The following is a 26,167-nucleotide window of genomic DNA, read 5'->3' on the forward strand; positions in this document are numbered from 1 at the left end:
CAAATAATGTTTCATGTATCACAGTGTTTTCTGTACATGCACAAAAGCATACAAACAGTTAGCTTTGTTCAGCCACATGTGTTTTGTATCTAACAGTTGACACACCTAGCTTTGGAAAGAGGTACTAACATTCATATATACGTTTTTTATAGATAAGAAAACTAATTTATCCAATCACATTTTAAAGCTTGAGCAAGGCAAGTTCCTTTGAGGCAAGGTCCTCTTTCTTTAAAATCTTCTCTCCAATCAGTTTTATTGTTTTATTGCAGGGTATTTGTTTTCGAATGGGGTCTTTATAGGCCTCTGAAGTGGAATAATAAGAACATTTCTTCAAAATGCAGCAGTAAAATGTTTTCATATGAGGTGTGCATATACAGTTAAAGTCAAAAGTTTACATACACCTTGCAGAATCTGCAAAATGTTAGTTATTTTACCAAAATAAGAGGGGTCATACAAAATGCACGTTATTTATTATTTAGCGCTGATCTGAATAAAGATATTTCACATAAAAGACGTTTACATATAGTCCACAAGAGAAAATAATAGTTGAATTTATAAAAAAAAAAAAAAGACCCATGTGCAAAAGTTCACATATGCTTTATTCTTAACACTGTGTTATAACCTGAATGATACACATCTGTTTCTTTTTTTATTATTTTTTTAAACGAATAATTAATCAATTATTTTTTGTTTAGTGATAGTTGTTCATGAGTCCATTGTTTGTCCTGAACAGTTACATTGCTCTTTATTCAGAAATAAAAAGTAAAAGAGGCATACCTGACATCAGGAAGATACATAATGCTGAGTGTTTGGAAGACACTCAACACTACCGACTCATCTGGCTACACAATCAGCCTGAGCCTTTTGCAACCTTTGGATATGTATAGATATCTCTCATGTTGGTGTGTCAAGTATTCGCTAAGTTTCGGTTCATTTTTGTGACAAGTTTCAAAAAGATATGCACAGAGACTAAGACGGCTGAGAGGGCACCCTGTTTGTTTTCTTTATTTTACAAAAGCACAAAGTTTTGTTGTTGGTGTATACAAATAAAAGACTCAGATGATATATTGATCTTATTTGTACAATAAAAAATGAGAGTAATTTAAGTTCCTTTAGAGGTTATCAGGAAGAAATGCCACACAACACGCCGGCGCATTTATCGACCCCAGATGATTAAGCACAAAACATTTTATTTGTAGGCCTTAAACTGACAAGCCAAAGAGCTGCTTCCTCATCTGTTCATCCTTAAAAAAAAATAAATAAATAAATAAATAAATATTAATAAATAAAATAATAATAATAAAAACAATTTGGTTGAATACTAAACCAGCACTGACCAATCAATATCATGTTTCTAACATGCTAAAGCACACTGCATTATTTAATTTCAAAGTCTGATTCTCTTCCACCTGTATGAAATACATTTATTTCTCTTCACAGACACAGTGGTGAAGTTCTTCTGTGGATCCTCACCTGATGTTTACTGCTCCTCTCATGTCGACTTCAAAGATTTAAACCACGATGTAAATGATTTACCATGCACACTTGGTGATTGATCTCTATCTACTCTGTAAGGTGGAACCAGAAGAGAAAATAAGTGAATTGGTTTAATTAAACACATTTCAATTCTGGTTTGTTTATTTATTTACATTAAATCAGTTTAAATACTCACTTCACATGATCTTACATTTATTTCTAAAACTATATTTGTGTTTTCAATATAATACATTTAAAGCATGAATTAGGTTTATATGTTGGACTGTTGGACTGTGTTCATGTGACTGTAGAATAGCCTATGACTCCTACTGATAAAAGAAAAACATACTGTACAGCATACCGTATGTAATAAACCACAATGAGCAAATATTCCTGTTGTAAAACAAAACCTTTCTGTTAAATGTTCCACTATTTAAATTGATAATCTCCTCTCAAAAATATTCAAAAGTACATATTTGTTCACATATCAGAGGTAAATGAAGATCTCTTTAATTTCACAAAGTAATGTTTACTCACCTCAGGTTACAGTTTGAGTCTCGTAGCACATCAAGTGAGCTGCTGCTTTGAGTCTCCAATCATATTGTTTCTCAGATCAAGCTCTTTTAAAAATGGCAGTGTTTTTATGTTTGTCAAAGACTGAGTTAAAGAAGAAACATCTGTAATGCCACAGTTATTTAAACTAGAAAGAGACAAACAGATAAAGACAGAGATCATCTTACAAACCAATCATTAAGGTGACAAATTTAACACAAATACAATGCAAACCCAGACTCATCAGCTAGAGTATAGTGTCTTTTCTGTAAACTGTTAATCTTAATTTTTTTCTTGTATGTGAATGTTACTCACCTCAATCTCTCCAGTTTACAGTGTGAATCCTTCAGTACGTCACATAAGTGATTCACTCCTGTGTTTTTTATTTGATTCCAGCTCAGGTCCAGCTCTCTCAGGTGTGATGGGTTTGATTTCAGAGCTGAAGTCAGGATGAGACATTGTTTCTCTGTAATACTGCAAACACAGAGACTGACCGAAAGAGAAAAGACAATTAATCAAATCTGCGATGAGCATCTTATTGAACAGCTACAGTAGTCATTTATTTTCCAGTAGCCTGTTTTAAAACCCAGTCACAGTAGATCTGTCTCCTGGAAGATATTGTTTCTCCTCTTCTTTTTTTTTTTTTTTTTTTTTTTTTTTTACACATATTTGATGTTTCTCTTTGTTGTAAAAGCAGATTTTCTCATGTACACAATCAGTACATTAAGTCAATTAACAATGTAACTTACAGGTGAAGCATGTAAGATTGTGTTGTAACTTTTATTACTACAGTATGTCACTCATGGGTTTGTCGCTCAAAAGTGTAACACTGCTAGATGATGAGTTTTGCATGGGAGTTTCTACATGTACATTTTTAAACACATTATGATTTTGAATATACTATGATATTTATGTTTATGATTACTACTCTGTAGTGATTTTAATGTTGAAATTGTGTAAAGACATAACAGTGATTCTAAATATGTATTTTAGGTTTTAGGGCTTAGCCCTGATGCAACGTCCTACAATGGACCCTTCAATACATTTTGTCTTAAAATAAATAAACTAAATCACACTGTTGCTGCTGTATATGATAATAATACTAACTCTAGTTTTTCCAGCTTGCATTGTGAATTGTTCAGCAGAACACAGAGGCTTTCAACTCCATCTCCAAGTTGATTTCTACTCAGGTTCAGTTCTCTCAGGTGTGATGGGTTTGATTTCAGAGCTAAAGCCAGGATGAGGCATTGTTTTTCTGTAATTCTGCATCTATGCAGGCTGAAGACAGAAAGAGAAAAGAAAATGACACAGATCCATGCTAAGTTCATGTATGAGTTAAATGCATCTTGAATAAATGCCATACAGCCACTAATTTTGAAGATACTAGTAACAATCCAAGTCTAGAGTCGTCCTCACTCAATAAATAAATTAATTTATTAGTGTAGATAAATATATTAGATCAATATAGAGGCAACAGAGAGAGAGAGAGAGAGAGAGAGAGAGAAAGAGAGACATTTAAATGGACCATTTTCATTTTTAATGCAAGAAAATCTTTTAGATTAATGATTTATTTTAAATCATTGTAGGGTGTAGTTAAGAATCTCTAAATAGATACAGCATCTTACTTAATAAAAGATGATTTAGTGAATTGTATCGTTAGTCCAGTATAAATGTAACTCAAAATAATCTAGTCATTTGTTAGATTGAGATGTTTTAGTCTGTTTAGTTCTGTCTCATTTTGCAGTAAAAAAGGTAAAATCATTATAAAAAACATTTTTACATCCACAAAGTTTCAAATGCTTAAAAGTTTAATGTTCTTTTTACTGATATACATAACACGTTAACTAATAACATTTCTGAATCTTTATTCACAAGGAGAAAAGCTAGAAGTTGCAGCACTATGAATGATGTGACTTTAGTCCGTTAACTTAAAATAAACTGAAAAAAAATGTTTTTTTTTTAACTGCTGAACATTATAATGTTACTAACTGTAGTTTTTCCAGCTTGCATTGTGGGTTCATCAGTAGATCACTGAGGTTTTTCACTCCAGAGTCTCCTAGTTTATTCTCACTCAGGTCCAGTTCTCTCAGGTGTGATGGGTTTGATTTCAGAGCTGAAGTCAGTGCAGAACAACCTTCATCTGTCATAAAACAGTCATTTAACCTATATTGAGAGAGGGGGGAAAAAACTCTTTAATCTGTTTAATTAAAAATATCTATCCATCCATCTATATCTATATATCTATCTATATCTATATATCTAACTATCTATCTATCTATCTATCTATATATATATATATATATATATATATATATGTATTAGGGGTTTAACGGTACACAAATATGATTGGTTCGGTACCTCAGATTTAACGTCACAGTTCGGTTTGATTTTGGTACAGCAGTTCATTTTTTTTTTTAAATAAACAGTGGTTTACTGAACAAGTTGCTCTTTCTTTAAATACATTCAGTTATAATTAACATTTTCTTAGTGATAAAAATCTACTTCAGCTTATACTTTAAACTACAGGGAGCCCTTTTCCATTATAAGGTTACAATTAACAATTTAACCCAAACTTAAATTTAATTACTATTTATTTTTAAATATAATAATCAACACTTAAATAAAAAAAAAAAAAAATGCACATAATGCAGTTTCTAAATTAACTTATAAATTATAAACATTAAATTTGTTAAAATAGATTCAGTTACACAGTGGCTGTCATAACATAACAGATTAATTTAAAAATACATTAAATAATTAAGACTAACGGGTAAATTTGTACAATATAATGAGTATTGTAATATTTCAAAATCTTCCTCTAGACTTCATTTCTCTAGTGAACTAACAAGCTGTGGAAACTGATGACTTGCCTGAGGTAAATGAAATGCAACATGATGTTTTATTTTCATGCTGTATTGTTGACATCTTTCCGCAATTCAAACACTGATTACATAAGGCCTGAGATGTTGATTTATTTTTATTAATTTTGTTCACACACGCTCCGTGCTGCCATTTGAATGGACCCCATTTACACTGCACAAGTCTGTGGCACGTTAACAGCTCTGACGTGGCCACCACTAGTCAATGCTTGTGTTTATACCAGCATGTTTCTGAACTATCCCAGAAGTGTCTTTCCATGGCATTTATACAGCAATCTGTCATGCCACTACAAAGACTGTCAAAACGCCATTTATTGTTTAAATTTCCTGGGGGAAAAAATGCTGTATTTGTTCGGTACATACACGTTATGTCTAATAAAATGGAATGACAAGGGGAAAAAGTATTGAACACATGAAGAAAGAGAGGTGCAAAAAGGCATGGAAAGCCAAGATGCCAGCTGAAATCTATCAGTAATTATAAAGCAATCTTGCCCTTCATCAGTAGAAATTAATATTAGCTGGTTCAGTCCCAGCAACTACAGTACTGGGATAATGAAGATAAAAGGATGGACATTTCAGCAAGGCAATGATCCCAAACACAGCCAAGGAAATTCTCAATTGGTTACAGAAAAAGAAAATAAAGCTGCTAGAATGGCCTAGCCAATCACCTGACTTGACTTCTTCATAGAATAGCCCCATAGAACCTTCAAGATTTGAAGACACTGTGGAAGAATGGGCCAAAATCACACCTGAGTAATGCATGTGACTAGTTTCTCCACACAGGAGGTGTCTTGAAGTATTACATTGATTTCAGTAGTTCAGTAATGTTTCCCTGTGTCATTTCTTTTTATTACACACAAGTTAATTTCTGAAAGTATTTGTTTTGTTTAATTTGTATGTATGAACAGCTTGAGTTGTTATCGACAAATGGAGAAAAATTAATGTCAGCACCTTTAGAAATATATTTACCAGGAAAAATGGTGATGTGTTCAATACTTATTCTACCCGCTGTATGTATGTATGTATGTATGTATGTGTATATATAAAAAAAAAAAAAAAAACTTTACTGTATGTGAATGTTACTGACCTCAGTCTCTCCAGTTCACAGTGTGAATCCTTAAGTACACCAAATAAGTGATTCACTCCTGTGTTTTTTATTTTATTCTTACTGATGTTCAGCTCTCTTAGGTGTGATGGGTTTGATTTCAGAGCTGAAGTCAGGATGAGACACTGTTTCTCTGTAATACTGCATTCACACAGACTGAAGACAGAATGAGAAAGAACAATGACTCAGATCCATGATAATCATCTTGTTAAAGAACTACAGTAAGCATATAGTCTGCCATATAGTCTAAAGTCTCCATAATCTGCTTGTAATTGTGTCACTAGTTCTGTATTCTTTTGGTGTCTTTTGGTGTCTTTTTTTCTTTTATTTATTTATTTTTTATTTATTAAACTTGTCTTTTATCTTTGAAAATTTCTGCAAACAATGTTTACAAAAACATAATGTTTAAATTAGTTACTTTACAATTGTTTAGTAGTTAGACAACTCATTTTAATTATGACCAATTACAAAGGCCAGAAGATGCAATGCTATGGTATAAATTTTGTAACTTGGGTCCAGATGTCTTAAACTAAGCAGTAAACTTTAACCACACTGTGACTGATGTGCATACAGTGGTTATTATAATGATACCAACTGTATTTCTTCCAGCTTGCATTGTGGGTTCATCAGTAGATCACTGAGGTTTTTCACTCCAGAGTCTCCTAGTTTATTCCCACTCAGGTCCAGATCTATCAGGTGTGATGGGTTTGATTTCAGAGCTGAATTCACAGCAGAACAACTTTCATCTGTCATATCACAGAATCTTAACCTACATTGGCAGAAAGAGAAAACAATACAATCACTCTTTATTCTGTAGTCACATCTATAGTAACACACCAATAGTAAGATATTAAGAATAAATAGTTTCAACCATTGTGATTTTAACAAAGTATTTTGATTCTTGTATGTGAATGTTACTGACCTCAATCTCTTCAGTTTACAGTGAGAATCCAACAGTACGTCACATAAGTGATTCACTATGGTATTTTTTATTTGATTCCCACTAAGGTCCAGTTCTCTCAGGTGTGATGGGTTTGATTTCAGAGCTGAAGTCAGGATGAGACACTGTTTCTCTGTAATACTACAAACACAAAGACTGAAGACAGAAAGAAAAAACAATGACTCAGATCTGTCTTAGATCAGATGCCTCTCTTGTACACAATCATTATATTGTGTCTGTTGTAAAAATACATTAAATTACTAGTATATAAAAAATAAATAAATGAATAAAAAAATACATTAAACGATTGGCAAGATACAGAAAGTGTGGTGTTATAAGCCTTATTGGCTTTAAAATGAAAAAAAAAAAAAAAAAAAAAAACAACAACATAACAACAACAACAACAACAACAATAACTTTAAAATCACACTGTAACTGCTGTACAGTATAACAATACTAACTCTAGTTTCTCCAGCTTGCATTGTGGGTTCATCAGTAGATCACTGAGGTTTTTCACTCCAGAGTCCCCTAGTTCATTCCAGCTTAGGTTCAGTTCTCTCAGGTGTGATGGGTTTGATTTCAGAGCTGAAGTCAGGATGAGACACTGTTTCTCTGTAGTACTGCAATCAAACAGACTAAAGGCAAAAAGACAAATGACAATTATTGAAGAGCTACTGTACAGTAGTCATTACAGTACAGTAGTTTTCGACAGATTATTCTGAAACCCAGTCACACTAGTTCTCTATGTGGGAAGATACAGACTTTTATTTCATTTTTGAACTTGTTTATATGTCTCCCCTCTTTATTCTCAGTTGTACAGTGTGACCAATATGGAAAATACAAAAAGTGCACAGATATAAACATTGTTACTTAAGCCCTGTTGGATTTAAAGTGGATAAAAAAAAAAAAAAAACAAAACAAAACAAAAAAAAAAAAAAAAAAACTGCTGCACAGTATAATGAAACTAACTGTAATTTTTCCAGCTTGAATTGTGGGTTCATCAGTAGATCATAAAGGCTTTTCACTCCAGTGTCTCCTAGTTCATTTTGGCTCAGATTCAGTTCTCTCAGGTGTGATGGGTTTGATTTCAGAGCTGAAGTCAGAGCAGAACAACCTTCATCTGTCAAACAATTAACCTGCAATGGAGAAAGAGTATGTTAATTTAATATCTAACTTGATTAACTTTCCAGCGTTTTTAATTGTGGGTTCATCAGTCAGATCCTGGACCATTGAGATTTTCACACAGAAAAAGTGTAATTCACTCAAAGGCATTTATTAAAGAAAGACTCAATATTTAGTTGGTAAAATGTGAAATGAAAGATCAAACATCACACCCTTCAGGAAACAACAGTACATCATGTCCTATGATTCTCTAGGCTAGACTTATGTCATGTTAGTATGAAAAGGGCACAGGAGGTCAGGATTATTACAATCTCGCAATGGCCACTTTAAGACAAAATGTCTTACTTAACAGCAGAAAATACAACAGAAAAAAGAAAAGCCTTCTTAATGTTAAAATGGCATCATCTTCATGAGCAAATAAAACAGACAGAGGAACAGAGATCAACATATTTATGTCACCACATCACAAAATATAAGTGTAAAATGTACACAATTATAATGTGAATTCAGACTCTTCATGAAATGTTTTTTTTTTTTAAGCATTTTGATGTAATGGGTTTGATTTCAGATCTGAAGTAAGGATGAGACACCATTTCACTGTAGAATGGAAGATATCAACTGTACAGCATGTTAGCTTGCTTGTCATGGCCAAGGGCATAATTTATTTAAGCACATTCTAACCACAGGTCGAGAGCTGTAGTTCCAACCACATAGGTTTGCAGCACTGTTTGTAAATGTTCATTTAAAGGCTGGTCTTAGATGGCACTTGACTACTTCTTTAGTTGGTCAGGCTGTGAGACCAGACAATCAGCTAAAACCAGATTGGCCAAGCTGGGAGACAAGCTAAAACCAGCTACTTCCATTTTAAACCAGCTAAGACCAGCCAACCAACTTAGCTTTATTTTTATTTTTATTTTTTTCCAGCAGGGTTTACCAGATCAAAGACTTCAGATATACAAATTGGTGCACTCCTATTACTTACGAATGTGAGAATGTGCAAAACTCAGTATTGCGGAAGAGTCATTTCTTCTTAATACAAAAACCCAAACACTAACTGGGTAAAGTCATCACTGCAGCTGCCATGTTTGCTATAGAAACAATATTATAAAAAGTGTACATGCACATTGACTGGTCTAGATTAAAAAGAAATAAGCTTTTTAGTGCTATTTGAGCATAAGAAACAAAACTTATGAGACAGTTATTGTCGGATTTAATTGGTGATTTCAAATATGAAATTTAATCGTAAGTTTCATGAACAACTTCGAAGAATTTGATGTTTCCCTGTTCAAAGAGACAGGAGCTGTGCTTGCATGACTGAAATAGCTGCCCGACAGGCATTTCAAAGATTGCCTTTTAGTGAAATAACTTGCCTTAAAGCTACTTTGACAAGAGTAATCAACAACTGTAAAATCAAACAGTATTTATATTTATCTTTATATAAAAATGCTAGTATATTTATTTGATTTCAACCAAAAAGTTGAGTTTGCTGCTAATTTTAATTGTTGCTAGAATAGTACAACACACAGTTCCTATAAGTAACATCATTTAATAACTCAAAATGTTTAAGACATGCTGTCAGACATCTGCACTGGGCAATAATTTCCCATCCCCACACAGTGCTGAAGCACATAGACTGAGGGTTCAATGTTATTTTTGCAAAGAGGATCTACTACAGTAGAATCAAGATAAATTATTTTAAATTTATGTCTCTCTCCCTTTTTTGAAAATTTGAAAACTATGAGGCAGGCTAACTGTGGGCATCAATGGCCCAACTATATTCAGTATGCTGGACTTAAAATGGGGCTACCACCAGTTGAAGTTCAGCCCTAAGTCAAAAGAAATCCCTACATTTGCGGTGCATATAATGGTACGTATCGTTGAAAAAAACAAAAACAATATTCAGTGTTTCTTCCACCAGCGAACAATACCAGTACGAGATTTCCAACACACTTGAGAAGATACAAATGCAAATGGACAATGCACACACAAATGCAAGGTGATGCAGTTAAGTATATGCGTTAAATAAATAAATGAATAAATAGTGTTGTGTGTTACGTCTGGACCAGTCAGAGACACAGTTATTTGTTATACTTAAATAATTCCTAACACCCCTCACCCAACCAACAAGCCAACTATGAGGGTCTATGGACCCTTCCCCAAAAATGCAACTAACGCCACAAAAAGACAAAACAGGCTTCTGGTTCCACTGCAACCAAAGACAAATCGTCTGATAGCACTAGTTCTATTGCTCAAAGGAATGCAGGCAGAGCAACACACACTTCATTTACCCATAATAAAGACACACAATGCCATAGAAATGGACTCATCCCTATTCATTCACAGAAAAATCTTTGGAGTTCATCACTTTTCAAACCTGGAAGAATGTAATCACAAGTCCAAACCTTGAATCCATTAAGACTTTCATCCGAGACTGTATCCGTCAAAAACCAAGGCAATGCAAGTATTGTACATTTAACTATACAAAACAGGTTTAGTATAAGCTGTACACCCCGTTGTATTACTGTCACGGTTGGGTGTGGCAAGGAAACGCACGAAGACGAGATTAACACTAACAGGCATCTTTAATCAAATCCAAACTGGTAATTCCAACAAGGGCAGGAGAACACACAACCAAAATAACCTTGAGATCGGACAACAGGAACAGAACTGAGAACAACTTATAAAGGGTGGTGATTAAGACACAGACAGGTGGAGCAAATTAACTAATCAGGACAAAATGAGGACAGGAAGAACCAAATATGGGCACAACGGGAAAAACAAACATAAACAGTCCAATTGGCACACAGATCTCTGACAATTACAGCACTGATGAGCACAGAGTGATATTTACTGCACAGAGCCATAGTTCAATGACAAGCCACACAATATTAAATTCAAAATCGGAGGCGATACATATCCGATTTTGAACTCAATATTGCGTGGCTTGTCAGTGAACTACAGCTCCATGTAGTAAATACTGCTCCGTCTGTCAGCATCTGATGGAGATTTATGGCTAATCACAGAACCGGCATTACTGATCATATGCGCATGATAATCGCATCCACACAGCCCTACTCTGTAGTCTTCTGAGGTCAGTTTTGTAGCTGAGCTGAACCAGACAGTTATAGAAGTGCAGAGGATGGATTTAGTGACTGCAAAGTAGAACTGTTTCAGCAGCTCCTGTGGGAGGTTGAATAATGATACCACCTCAACATTGTGAAGTCCATAGGGGGGTTACTGAAGGTGTTAATGGATCCATGGAGAGAATGTCAGAATAAGTGTGAGATTTTTTTTGTTTTTTGTTTTTGTTTTTTTTTCCACAAACCTGCAATAACACTAATTCAAATGTGCAGTTTTTGATTCTCCACAGCGCTGGGGAATGGTGTCTTGTAGTTGTGATGTCTTTGAGTCCTTTCCACACTGATATAGGGTCACTGGTAGAAAACTAATTTCTCAGCCTTTTATTTTATTTATTTATTTTTTTCAGAATAGCTTCTCTTTGCCACTCTGATCACTTTGTGAATGTGTATTTGGCCTATTAATACAAGACTCCCCATTCCTATAATTATCTACTTTGGCCGTAAACCATGGTTTGTCATTGTTGTAAGTCATGGTAGGAATGCACATATCCTCACAGAAAGGAAGTAATAGGAAGTTAAAGTCTCTGTCAGCTCGTCCAGATTGTTGGAAGCAGCCTCAAAAACATTCCAATCAGTGCAGTTGTATAGTGTTTAGAAGCACTGAACCTTTCACAATAGGAAAAAGCCCAGCTGAGCAGCTTATCAGCAAGTATGCGACTATTATGAACATGAGCAATCAAATCTGATTGCGAAGCGCTATTGTCCTGGCTCTACCTCTCTGGATCTGAATACCAAAGTGGATTTGTCAAACATACCAATGACAGACCTCAATAATACTTGCTTGCAGTTTGTCACAAATAAGGTATCCGTGGCTCCCTCTGATCACCACCAGAGGGCACCATCTCAGTTTAGTCATTTCGGACTCCATTTCACAAAACATTTTTGAGCATTTTCCTAGGGTGCTTCTTATTTCTTATTTGTGCATCCTTGTTTCCTTTCCTCGCGTCTTAGATCCATCCCTTTAGGACACGAGGGAAGGATGCAAGGAAAGTAAATGAGGAAGGAGGAATCAAAGGATGAACACTGGAATATTCCTGACCACTCAAGTGTCATTTAAAAGCATCATTAGCTGCACTAAAGGGATCTGCCCATATGTTGTTAAAGTTTGCGATTTAAGGCATTCATGATACATATTAATAAAGCAAGATGCCCTGTTGAAATACATAGCATTATTTAAATTGCAAAAGCAAAATCTAATTGTAAAATTATTATGACAGATGTGAAGGGGAATTTATATGTGCATCACGTTTAGGCGTAAAAACACTTCCGCAAAGGATAAACCTGTGTATCCTCACTCATGACCCCTCAGGAAGCCTCTTCACTTCTCCATCCAGGCAGACTCTGCCTGTTCACTGTTTATGTTATTGGATTACCTCTGCTATCCCTGACGCTGTCGATTGACCATTGCCTGTTGTAATATTAAAACTATCATTCTGGGATTGTGTCAAGAATAAACAACTTATTCAGTAACTGAGCTATTTTTTTATCTGAGTTGCATAGTCAACTGTTTAAAGATAGTCTTATTGTAATGCCAGCAGAGGGAGCCCTCACCCATTGACTCTCTGTTACCGCTCCCTCTGCTGCTTCATGGATTACTTTGGTGTAGGCCTCCTTAAATGGCCACCAAACAGGCCCCGCGAAGTACTGTTTTGCTGATGCGGACTCTACTAAGCGTTTTTCTCTGTTTTCATTGCCTTGTTTCATTGTTTCATTTTTTCATGCCATAGTCATTGCCACAGTTATCGTCTTGTTTCTTAGTTATTTTCATTGTTTTGTTTCATTTGTCACTTTGGACTGCCCATTGGTATTTTTGACCTTTTGCTTGCTTTTGGATTATGCTTTTGTCTTGCCCTGGAATACACTGTTTGTCTGGAGATCGACCCTGCCTGTTTCACTACTGTTACAAATGAGGCTCCCGTATTGTCTCTCCCGCACCACCAGAGGGAGCCATCACCCGAGTTCTAGCCATCCCATTCGGACTTCGTTTCCCATGTGCCCCATGCCTAGGACTGACCTTTTACCTTTAGCCTATTAACCCACTTCCTATAAAGAGGCCTGTTTCCTGTTAGTCTTTGCGAAGTCTTGATTTGCCACGGTGATCAATTCCGAGCGTTTTTCCCTGTTTGTCTTAAAGTTACCTGATCTGGACTGTTATCTTGTATTTGATTCTGCCGCCTGCCCCGACCTTTCCGCCTGTTTATTGGACTCTGAATACCGCTGCCTGCCCCGACTATTTACGGCTGTTATCTGGTTTACGACTCTGATCGCCCCTGTAAGTTTGTTGTTGTACTAAATAAACTCTGCTGCAAATGGATCCGAACGCCTCTGACTCTTCGTCACAGAAGACTTCGCCAGACCAGGATCCAGCGATTGCACAACTTTTATCCGTGCTATCCGCCCAAGCTAATCAGCTAGCGCTTCATCAACAGCAGCTGGAATGATTAACCTCACTAACCGGAGAGCTCGTGAAGGCGCTACAGACTCTCACGCCCACACCACCAGCCACGGCAGTCACCCCCTCGCCGGTAAGCCCTCCTACACAGCAACCAGCTACCGTAAGTCCCCGATTGGCGTTTCCCGACAAGTTTGATGGCTCTCCTTCAAAGTGTAAAGGCTTCCTGCTTCAATGCTCAATCTTCGTTAATCAACAGCCCACGTTATACCCCACTGATGCTAGTAAGATTTCTTTTGTATGTTCATTACTCACCGGCAAAGCCTTAGATTGGGCAACAGCGGTATGGGGCACAGACGGATCTGTTTTCCCTACGTTTAACTATTTTCTCCAACGATTCCGAGAGGTGTTCGATCATCCTTCTGGGGGCAAGAATGCCGGTGAGCAACTGTTAGCATTATCACAAGGAAGCAGTACCGCCGCCGAATTCACTTTAAATTTCCGTACCCTAGCCGCACAAACAACCTGGGTGGAGGACACGCTAAAACTACTTTTCTGCCGCGGGCTGAACACCGATTTGCAGACGGAGCTCGCATGTCGTGACGAGGGAAGAAGTTTGGAGGAGTTTATCGAACTGGCCATTCATATTGATAATTTGATTAGATCTCGCCGTCCGTCACGATTCAACACGCTCAACCCTCCCAGTGTATCACTTACTAATACCCATCCGGAACCCATGCAGCTCGGCTTCACTCGACTCACCCCAGAAGAGCGGGAACGCCGCATACAGCTCCATCTCTGCCTGTATTGTGGGAAAACAGGACACCTCAGAGCTTCGTGCCCCCCTCGACCCAGCGCATCAAGTCTTAAGATGGTGAGCCCCGGTATTCAACATTATTAATCTGCTTCTTGTATTAAAATACCTGTGCAATTAACTATAAATCAAGAACCAGTTACAGTAAATGCACTAATTGACTCTGGGGCTGCTGGCAATTTTCCATCTTGTGATTTTGCTGAGAAACATCACCTTACATTAACACCCAGCAATTCTCATTTGGCAGTTGAGGCGCTCGATGGCCCCTAGGAGAGGGAAGAGTCACCGCTCTCACGGAGGGTCTCAAGATGCAGGTCGGACCAGAACATTCAGAGACTCTTAAATTCTATGTCATATCTTCCCCAAATCATCCGCTCATATTAGGACTACCCTGGCTACAACAACACGAGCCATACTCCTGGAAGAGGAATGAGATCCGGCAATGGGGCCCTGACTGCTACCATCAATGCATTCCTGCTTCCTCACGTATTCCTGTGAACACCATTACTTGCAATGATTCTCCCATCGAAGCCACCGGTCTACCAGCAGAGTACCACGATCTAATTGAAGCTTTTAGCAAATCCAAAGCAACTCAACTACCGCCACACAGACCAAGTGACTGTGCCATAGAACTTCTTCCTGGAACAACACCACCCAAAGGCAGAATTTTCCCCTTGTCCCAACCCGAGTCAGAGGCGATGAAAAATTACATAGAGGAGGAACTTTCCAAGGGCTTCATTCGACCTTCCACCTCGCCTGCAGCAGCCGGCTTCTTCTTCGTCAAAAAGAAGGACGGTACCCTCCGACCCGGCTCAACGACATCACTGTGAAATTCAGGTACCCACTACCCTTGGTTCCAGCCGCCTTAGAACAGTTACGTCAGGCAAAGTACTTTACCAAACTTGACCTCCGCTCAGCCTATAATCTATTCAGGATCCGTGAGGGCGACGAATGGAAAACGGCCTTCTCTACCTCTTCTGGCCACTACGAGTACTGCGTAATGCCCTTCGGATTAGCCAACAGTCCTTCGGTCTTTCAGTCATTCATTAATGATGTATTCAGAGACATGCTGGACCGCTGGGTAATAGTCTACATAGATGACATCCTGATATATTCAAGCTCCCTTCAAGAACACATCCTCCACGTCCGTGCAGTCCTCCAACGTCTAATTAAACATCAACTCTACGCTAAGGCAGAGAAATGTGAGTTTCATCAGATGTCCATATCTTTCTTGGGATACATTATCAGTCACGAAGGTGTGTCAATGGACGAGGCAAAGGTCCGTGCAGTTACTGAATGGCCACAACCCCGAACTCTGAAAGAGCTGCAGCGATTCCTGGGGTTCGCCAATTTCTATCAACACTTCATCAGGGGATTCAGTTTAATTGCGGCACCATTAACTTCCATGACTAAACGAAGCTCACCACATCTCACCTGGACTGCTGCGGCCATACAAGCATTCACTGATCTCAAATCCAGATTTACAACAGCCCCCATACTTCAGACTTCCAGATCCCTCTCTCCCCTTTGTCGTGGAAGTCGAAGCCTCAAGTACTGGCATCGGAGCTATACTCTCTCAACGTCATGGATCACCCGCCAAGATGTTCCCATGTGCATATTATTCACGCAAACTTTCCTCAGCCGAACGCAACTATGATGTAGGCAACAGAGAACTGCTGGCCATGAAATCAGCTATGGAGGAATGGCGTCACTGGCTAGAGGGGGCTGAACACCCGTTTACCATACTTACAGATCACAAGAACCTAGAATATCTGCGCTCTGCCAAACGTCTAAACCCTCGACAGGCTCGGTGGGCTCTCTTTTTCACGCGCTTCAACTTTACCGTCACCTACCGTCCTGGCACCAAGAACACCAAAGCCGACTCACTCTCACGTATGACAGAATCAACTGACCAACCCAACACAGAGGAAACCATTATTCCAGAGAATTTGCTTGTAGCTCCAGTCCAGTGGGACATCATAACCGAAATCAATCTAACCAATGAACAACACCCACCACCTCCTGAATGCCCTCCACAGCTCACCTACGTTCCAGAAACACATCGAGAGCAATTACTACAACAAGTCCACTCTACCCCCAGCTCAGGTCACCCAGGCATCACTGCTACACTCCATCTCCTCAAAAATCGGTTCTGGTGGCCAACTATTAATCAAGACACCCAGACATTTGTAAAGAACTGTACAGTCTGCAACACCTGCAAACCCTCACGCCAACTTCCTGCCGGATTGCTTCAACCACTACCCATACCACAATGCCCTTGGTCCCACATCGCTATTGACTTTGTGACAGATTTACCCAACTCGCAGGGTAAGACCACAATACTAACTGTTGTAGAATGTTTTTCCAAGTCTTGCCAGCTTATCCCCCTGCCTAAGCTCCCTACAGCCCTCGAAACCGCTGAAACCCTCTGTAACTTCGTGTTTCGTTTCTACGGCCTTCCTGAAGATATCCTGTCCGACAGAGGACCACAATTTACCTCCCGCGTCTGGGCCGCTTTTTTTAGCCTCCTATGTAAACATCAGTCTCACCTCTGGATATCATCCTCAGGCCAACGGCCAGACAGAGAGGCTCAACCAGGAACTGGCTTGCTTCCTTCGTACCTACTGCCATAGCCATCAAACGGATTGGAGCCGATATTTGATGTGGGCTGAGTATGCTCAAAATTCCCTTCTAAAGCCAGCCACAGGTCTAACTCCCTTTAAGTGCGTGCTAGGGTACCAACCACCCTTATTCCCCTGGTCAGGTGAACCATCGGACCTCCCGCCAGTTAACGAATGGCTACAACGCAGTGAGGAGACTTGGAACCGTGCGCATATACATTTGCAACGAGCTGTAAGACATCAGGTAGAACAGGCCAATCGTCACCGACATCCCAACCCAGAATACACTCCTGGACAGTGTCAACCAGAGACCTGCGTCTCCGACTACCCAGCAGGAAATCTCAGTCCTAGGTATGTGGGTCCATTCAAAATTCTTAGACAGATTACCCCAGTTTCTTTCCATTTAGAACTACCTTCTAACTATCATATTTCTCCCACTTTCCATGTCTCGTTGCTGAAACCCGCTGATGGTCCGGGAGAGATGACGGAGGAGGAGGGAGCAGAGGCCCAGATGCCTCCGCCCATTCTGGTTGATGGCGAAGAGGCATACCAGGTCAGAGACCTGCTCAACTCAAGACACCGGGGCGGGGTACTACAGTACCTAGTTGACTGGGAGGGGTACGGTCCGGAGGAACGATCCTGGGTCAACGCAAGGGATATACTGGACCCTACGCTCAAAGAAGCTTTCCACCAGGCACATCCGGAGAAACCGGCCCCCGCGGAAGACCCCGGCATCAACAGCCATCTCGCTTCAGGAGCCTGCATGTAGCACTGACTTAAGTTGCCCCAAAAGAGTCTGAGCTGTGTAATAATTTAATTTAAATCACAGCCACCACAAATTCAGACTTTTTACTTATATTTTTGGGCTTTTTATGCCTTTTATTGTGATAGGACAGTAGAGAGATGACATGAAAGAGCTGGGAGGAGAGAGGGAAGTGGGATTGGCAAAGGACCTCGAGACGGGAATTAAACTCCAGTCACCGTGAATGCGGTTGTGTTATATGTCATAACATAAATAACATCATAACAAGAAATAGTTTAATAGCTATGATACTGGGTTTGAAATCAAATGTTTGCATAGTTATGACAGAAAACACTAGCATCTAACAATGCCTTGGAAAAAACAATCTTAAAAAATAAAGTTTATGCATAAACCCAGATAGGAAATAAAACAGTTATTGAATAAGCATGTGTCCTATTCTGTGTCCTAAACTCCTGAAACATTGGTGTCTCATTTTAGAGCAGTCAATGCAGTTTAAAAGAAGTCAATTAAATCTGTAAGTGGGGGTGGGTGTGTGAAAAAATTCAGATGTAATCCCCTTTGTAATCACTGGCATTTTTCAAAAGTAACTGTAATTTAATTACATATTTTTTCTCACATTTTTTTCAACTAATTACAATTACATTTATTTTGTAATTAAATTACGTAATTCCATTACATGTAACTAGTTACTCCCCAACACTGTGTATTTAAATGTCGGAAACCTACAATAAGCATGGTTACGTGGTTAAAAACACTGCATAGTTATAATTATATCACAAGTGGAGAGCTTGTCTCTCTCTGGGTCAGCACCAGCCAATGCGCGAAAGTGCAGTTTCAATTTGGCTGTTGCGTGACATCACTGAACGTTCTAAGTTCCATATGTGGGACTGTACTCCCAGGTGCACAGAAATTAGATTCCCACATGTGGGACCGTACTGCTCAAAAGGTTAAAAGTAATGTAACTTTTTAAATACATTAACAATACTCACGTCAGTGTGTTGAGTTGACAGTGTTTATCCTGCAGTAGAGAAGCGATCTGATTTACTCGTGTGTCTCCTAGTTCACGTTCACTCAGATTTAACTGTCTCAGGAGTAACAGGTTTTTACCCATAATTCCACTCAGATACTGACAGGCTTCATCTGGCACCAGGACCTAAAAACCCTGCAGAAGAGAAGATGAAGCATCTTATGCAGCAAATTATGCAGCTTACTGTATTAATGAAAAAGTATTTATCTGAATATTTCAACTGTATATCATTTATGCTGTATTATTTTATCATGACTCACCTCAGTGTCTTAAGTTGACAGTTTGAATCCTGTAGCAAATCGTTAAGCTGCTTCACTCCTGATTGTCCAGGATCATTTCCTGTGAGATCCAGCTCTATCAGGTGTGAAGGGTTTGATCTCAGGGCTGAAGCCAGAGCTTTATAACCATCTTCACTGATACTGCAGTTTGAGAGTCTAGACAAATTTTAAATGATAATTAAATATATCAGAAGATCATAATCAAGAAGACCTTTATTGCCAAGAAAGTTTACACCCACAAGTATATATATATATATATATATATATATACACACACACACACACACACACACACACACACAAATACATACACTACTTTAACAGATGTTTTTTACCCAGTAATTACATTTGATCAAAAGAGAATGCTAGTAATAAAACCAATGGTTCACTAAACTCACCTGAGTTTCTCCAATGTGCAGTTTTTATTTTCTAATCCATTTTGGAGTTTTCTCACTCCTGAATCCTGCAAATTATTGTTGCTCACGTCAAGGTCTTTCAGACTGGGGTTTGATCTCAGAACTGTAGCAAGAGCTGAACAGCTTTCCTCTGTTAGACCACAATCACACAGCCTAAAATATGTTATATGAGAGAGATTTACAAAACACAAAGTACTTGATGCATTATTTAGTGACTATAGATAATTACTGTTTTAAATGCACAGTAATAAATTAAAATTTCACTCACATTAGTGTGTTGATTTGACAGTGTTTGTCCTGCAGTAGAGCAGTGATCTGATTCACTTGTGTGTCTCCTAGCTTACATTCACTCAGATTCAGCTCTCTCAGGAGTAGCGGGTTTTTACCCACAATTCCAGTCACATACTGACAGGCTTTACCTGCAGCTGGACTCAAAAACCTGCAGAAAAAGATAAAGCATCAAAACAATGCCACAAAAAAAAAAAATGCTTCAAAATTAAATTAAGCTGTGATTAAAAAACTAAATGCATAATAACTTTACATTCAAATCTATTGAACTTGGTGCAATCAACGAATCCAGCATAAATATGCAGAGAGCACCGTTAAAACGAATGATTCATACAAAATTTCCTAGAAAGTGCGCAAAGCTTGCTCACTTTATTATCACGTATGTCACTCAAATGTACCTGTTATTTGATGCAACAACAGATGGTGCAGCTTATTCTATTAGTGAAAGCATATTATTTATTAGGGCTGTCCGCGACTAAAGATTTTTCTGGTCGACTATTAGTCGTTCATTTTTAGCATTAGCTGACCATTAGTCACACGTTTATTAATAAACCATAAAAATCATAATAATGAGCCTTTAATTGCCTACATAGCATAATAAGCATTTAAGCACACATAAGGCTTGGCACAGTGCACTGGCTAATATAATAATTATGAATGTGTCTGGGAAAAATGACAAGGAGACAGCATTATGTTTTAATAATTGATTGATAAACTAGCGCTTTCTTTGTTTTTGGTCTGAAGTCTGTGACACTGATTTATCTCCTCAGTAGTGATGCACCTGTATGCATGTTTTATATGGATTTCATAATCTGAGAATATTTGTTTTCTATTTGAATTGATTGATTGATTTGAAAGTAGACATTTCACTCTCTATAGATTTATTTTTCATGTCTGTAAGGCAAGTATACACATAGTTTTGAAGTTTCATGCTCCAGTTTACAGACACAGAGACGGCAGAAAGTGCATCCTGCTTACTTTCATTATTTTACAAAAGTGCAATGTTTCGTTGTTATTGTGAGTGTACACAAATAAACATAGTCTTTATGGATTTGAAAGATGTATTACTTTTATCTATTTAGTCCAGGGCAGGCAAGATAATATAACCAGGCTAGAAAACAAGACTAGGATAAACTAACTAGAAACATGATTAAACTAGGCTAAGAAGGAACAAAGGTGGCTCTGTACAGCAGCTAACACAAATAAAGTGCTAAACGCAATGCAATACTTGGCCCAGAATAGTGGGAAGGGCTTTGTATTTATACAGTTTGTGATTGGCTGCAGCTGTGTGTGTAATCAGCGCAATGGATGATGGGAAACATAGTCCAGAATGTGGTGCAACAGTCTGTGTAATGTGAATATCAATGGAATAAGAGGGCGAAATCTGGTGGTGAGCAGACCGAAGTTCCAAAGGCCAAATTCGTGACAATTACCACACAGACCATCTGTTAACAATCTGTTCGTCATGGACTGCGTGACTTTGCCACTTCATATTGATATTTTTTCTGGCAACTAAGCGACTAATAAAATTTTAGTTGATGAAGCTTCTTCTCGTTGATTAACGGTTAGTCAACTTTTAGAAGCCAGCCCTATTAACATATTTATAGGCATATTTCACCAGTATATCACATATATTGTATAATTAACACATCTCACCTCAGCGTCTTTAGTTGACAATTTGGATCCTGTTTTAAATCAGTGAGCTCCTTCACTCCTGATTGTCCAGGATCATTTCCTGTGAGATCCAGTTCTATGAGGTGTGAAGGGTTTGATCTCAGAGCTGAAGCCAGAGCTTTATAACCTTCTTCAGTGATACTGCAGTCTGAAAGTCTAGAACAGAAAGGAAAATGTAACATTCATTCATTCATTCATTCATTCATTTGATTAATCAGTTATTCTAAATATTACCTGAACAATACAAATCCTTAAAAGTGAATATATTTTTTAATTTTTTTGTACAAATGTGTTAAAAAAGTTGCAAAACATGAAAACTTAATACAAAGGCAAACAAAAGGAACATAGAACCTTAATATGCTATACTGCAACATCATATTCATATTCAACTCTACAGGTGTAAAAGTCTTTGATCTGAGCAGGGTTTTCCCAACAAAACTCGCCCAATTGCTCTTCAATAGAGCAATCTTATATATATATTATATATCTTATATATAAATGATGTTCTGAGGAATAAATTACATGTTTTCTTGTCAGGGTTCCCCTGGGTATTTCAGGGGCTAAATATGATGTTATTAGGGTCACTACATACAACCTTGGAATAGCTGAAAAACAAGAATATTGATTCACTGCTGACAAAGCCAAGTATATACAACCTGGGGCATCCGGGGCTTGGAATTTGCAGGGTAGGTTTGGGTAGTGATGCTGGATGTAACTAAAAAGGTCCAATTTTCTGGTGAGGTCTGGTTTGGGAGTTACAGAACGGCCTGGCGATCTCATAACGCATAATCTTATTAACTGTTTATCTGCCACGCTATTCAGCGCCAATCCCGCTGTGCAGTCAGTTTCACTGGTTAAGGTTAGTTTAAGGTTAGGATAATGTGTGGGGTAGGTTTAGGGGTTAGCATTTGTGTAGCATAGTGTAGGAAATCAACACTGTGATTGACACAACCAATAAAATCTTTAGAATCAGCTGTGGGGCAGAGTTTGCGTTGAAGTGGACTGGGGGGAAATGCGCATGCATGTCATGTGCCTGTCCATCAAAGGGAGGAAGCCATGCCCTAGTTTGGAGCACCCACCCCGTTTTGGAGTTCCCATCCCCATTTGGAGATCTCCAGGCTGCAGTTATACCCCTCTCAGCAAAGCAGGGTTTTAATAAAACTTGGCTAACTAGGAATTATGCTTTTAGTCATAATGGTATGCATTTTTTTCTGGGTTCAAGAACTCAAAGAGTAAACATTAAGCAAGAGTGAGTTATTTTCCATTGAAGGATCCAGCACATTGTAAGCAGTGGATAAAGGCTGGAAAATATAGCAAATATAGAGAGAAAACCACAATGAAAAGTTTGATGACTGGATGACAAGGAACACTGAGCCAAAAAGGAGGGGCAAATCTAAAAGAAGGTACTTTTCCAGCAGTTTCACCCAATCCCATGAAGCAAAATGGTACCGCATACAGAATAGAAAGATGATGCTATAGTTATCCATTTTTACCCTAAAGAGTAGATAGAGTATGTACAAAATAAACTTGCAGATTGTTCTTGCAGAAGTACAATCTGTAGATTTTACGGAAGCCCTGGAGACAAACAAAATTGAAGTCCAGATAATATGGAGGAAAGGTAAACACTGTTAATTTGCATATACTGTATTATCAACAATGTAACAATACAGAACATGTTGAAAAATCAATAAACTTCCATTTAAACAATTACTTGCTACACTATATATATATATATATATATATATATATATATATATATATAGTCTAGCAAGTAATTGTTTAAATGGAAGTTTATATACATATACACACACACACAGTGTGAACAGTAGAGGAAACCTAGAGTCTGCACTGTTACAAGCAATATAACTTAAGCTCTGTTGTCTGAAAATAATATTAAATCTCTCTGTAACTGCTGTACAGTTTAATGATACTAACTGTAGTTTTTTCAGCTGGCATTGTTGGTTCATCAGTAGATCACCGAGGTCTTTTCCTCCAGAGTCTCCTAGTTCGTTCCAGCTGAGGTTCAGCTCTCTCAGGTGTGATGGGTTTGATTTCAGAGCTGAAGTCAGGATGAGACACTGTTTCTCTGTAATACTACATCCACAAAGACTGAAGACAAAAAGACAAAAGTCAATGACTTAGATCTATGACTGTTTCCAATAGTCTATTTTGAAACACAGATCAAACGCTTGAATAATTAAACACTTACTAGATAAAATTTATACATAATGTGACCACTAGGAAAAACGCACTATAACGCACTATAATAAACTTTTTAACTTAAGCCCTGTTGGCTTTAAAATTAACAAAGAACAGTATAATGTTACTAACTGAAGTTTCTCCAGCTTGCATTCTGGGTTCATCAGTAGATCACTGAGGGTTTTCACTCCAGAGTCTCCTAGTTTATTCACACTGAGGTCTAGTTCTCTTAGGTGTGATGGGTTTGATTTCAGAGCTGAATTCACAGCAGAACAACCTTCTTCTGTCATATAACAGTAACTTAACCTGCAATTGCAAAAAAAAAAAAAAAAAAAATGACATGCTGTAAAATGACATCATCTTTATGAGCAAATAAAACAGACAGAGGAACTGAGATCATCACATCACACTTATGTCATTATGTCTTAAAAAAATACAAAAGTATAAAATGTACACAATTATAATGTGAATGTTACAAATGGTGCTGGATGGAACGAGACACGAACACGATATAACAAACAAAGTCTTTTAATATAAATCCAAGGAGTTAACAGGTCAGGAACAAGACTGACATCCACACACGTAGGTAAACGATAAAGACCGACCGAGAACTGAACGCTGAGACAGACTTATAAAGTGTGACTAATCATTACAGACAGGTGAAGGGGATGACGCTAATGAGGGCTAAACCAAAGCAAACAGATTGACAGGGGGAGACAATGGGAAAAACCAAGTACATGAATAGACATAACTGTGACATTACGCCCCCTTCCGAATAGGCGCGTCTCGCGCCGTATAACATCCAAAGGGGAGGGTAGGTGGGCAACCCGGAGGTCGGTAGGCGGAGACACAGAAGACAGGAACAGCCTCCAAGGTGGAGCCCGAGGCTCTAGCGACCAAGGCGGAGGCGGAGATCCGGAGGTCCGCGGCGGAGCCGGAGCGACAGAGGATGGAGGCTGTGCCGGAGGGAGGGAGGAGTCCTTAGGAGCCGGTGGGACGGAGTGACGAGGCGCAGCCAGAGGAGCAGAGTCCTGAGGTGACGGAGGGACGACGACCGACCAGGGTGGAGCCTGAGAGACGAGGAAGCCCGGTGGAGCGGGTGGACCGACGGGCGACGATGGAGACGAGGGCGCTGAGAGCCGTGGTGGAGCCACAGGGTCGGAGGGCCGAGGTGGAGTTCTGGACTCTGTGGCGATCCTTGGCTCTGTCGCTTGTGGCTCTGGCTCGTCATCCACGGTGGGCCCGGGCTCAAACCCCGCGTGTCGGAGTGATGGTTGGCTGGGCTCTGGGTCTTGAGTGGGGCTGGTGTCATCCTCCGTGGTCAACGAAGCTCTGCAGGACACCAGCACCCACTCGATGTAATCGGCTATGCTCTCCCGAGGACCCTCCCCGGACAGCTGCGCTTTGGTGGCGATGTTAAGTCCTGCACGGTAGAATGTGCACAGGCAGCTGTCCGGGTAGTGCGTGAGTGGAGCGAGGTACACAAAGTCTCTGGTGTTGTCCTCGAGAAAGCAATTCCCCTGCTCCAGGGGGAGAAGGAGGATGGCGGGGTTATCCATGATGTAAAAAAAAATAAAAAAACAAACACTGAGAATAAACAGAAAAGAAAAAGCAGGGAAAAACGCTGTGAACTGTTTTGGTCGGTCTTTCTGTTACGAATGGTGCTGGATGGAATGAGACACGAACACGATATAACAAACAAAGTCTTTTAATATAAATCCAAGGAGTTAACAGGTCAGGAATAAGATTGACATCCACACATGTAGGTAAACGATAAAGACCGACCGAGAAGTGAACACTGAGACAGACTTATAAAGTGTGACTAATCATTACAGACAGGTGAAGGGGATGACGCTAATGAGGGCTAAACCAAAGCAAACAGATTGACAGGGGGAGACAATGGGAAAAACCAAGTACACGAATAGACATAAGTGTGACAGTGAAACACTGTATCTCTGCATCTACACAGACTTAAGACAGAAAGAGAAAGAACAAAACAGTGCAAATCTAAGTTGTATATACAAGTTGTAAATGTATTATATTATGTTTTACTACTACTACAACAAAATCTCTCTCTCTATACACATACACATATATACAGTGTGAGATACAGCTGCAAATATAGTCTGGCATCATGCCTCAAATGAAGATGATCTGACTTGATTTTGGTAAAAATCAGTGTAAGAGGTACAATTATTTCCTCATGAATTTAAAGTCCAGGAGCTCTGACAAAAACAGATGCTATGCAACAAAACAATAATCTGGAGAAGAGATCTTCAAAGAGGGCAAACACCACCACCCTTCTTGCTCATTTACGACCCCCTTCCTCCCTCTCCTCTCCCCTCCCTGCATCTTACTCTTCTTCCACCAAAGCAAGAATATCCATATACCACGTGTGTTATATGTTGTTTTTCCCCTTCATGTATGGTATCGTTTTAAAGGTCTCAGTGCGACTAGTAAAATGGTCTCAATTTCATAGCA

General features: G+C 38.8%; 1 protein-coding gene across 1 annotated transcript in view; it reads right to left on the reverse strand.

Annotated features, from left to right (window-relative positions):
• Positions 1-26,167, reverse strand: part of LOC127153655 (uncharacterized) — a 547,126-nt gene that overhangs the window by 174,863 nt on the left and 346,096 nt on the right. Inside the window, exons 41-42 of the mRNA XM_051094869.1 lie at positions 23,819-23,992; positions 23,423-23,596 (exon numbers count right to left, since the gene is read on the reverse strand). Coding sequence (XP_050950826.1) covers positions 23,423-23,596; positions 23,819-23,992 — 348 coding nt within the window. The remainder of the gene's footprint in view (positions 1-23,422; positions 23,597-23,818; positions 23,993-26,167) is intronic.

The sequence above is a fragment of the Labeo rohita genome, chromosome 22 (genome assembly GCF_022985175.1).
Source record: "Labeo rohita strain BAU-BD-2019 chromosome 22, IGBB_LRoh.1.0, whole genome shotgun sequence".
Lineage (NCBI taxonomy): Eukaryota > Metazoa > Chordata > Actinopteri > Cypriniformes > Cyprinidae > Labeo > Labeo rohita.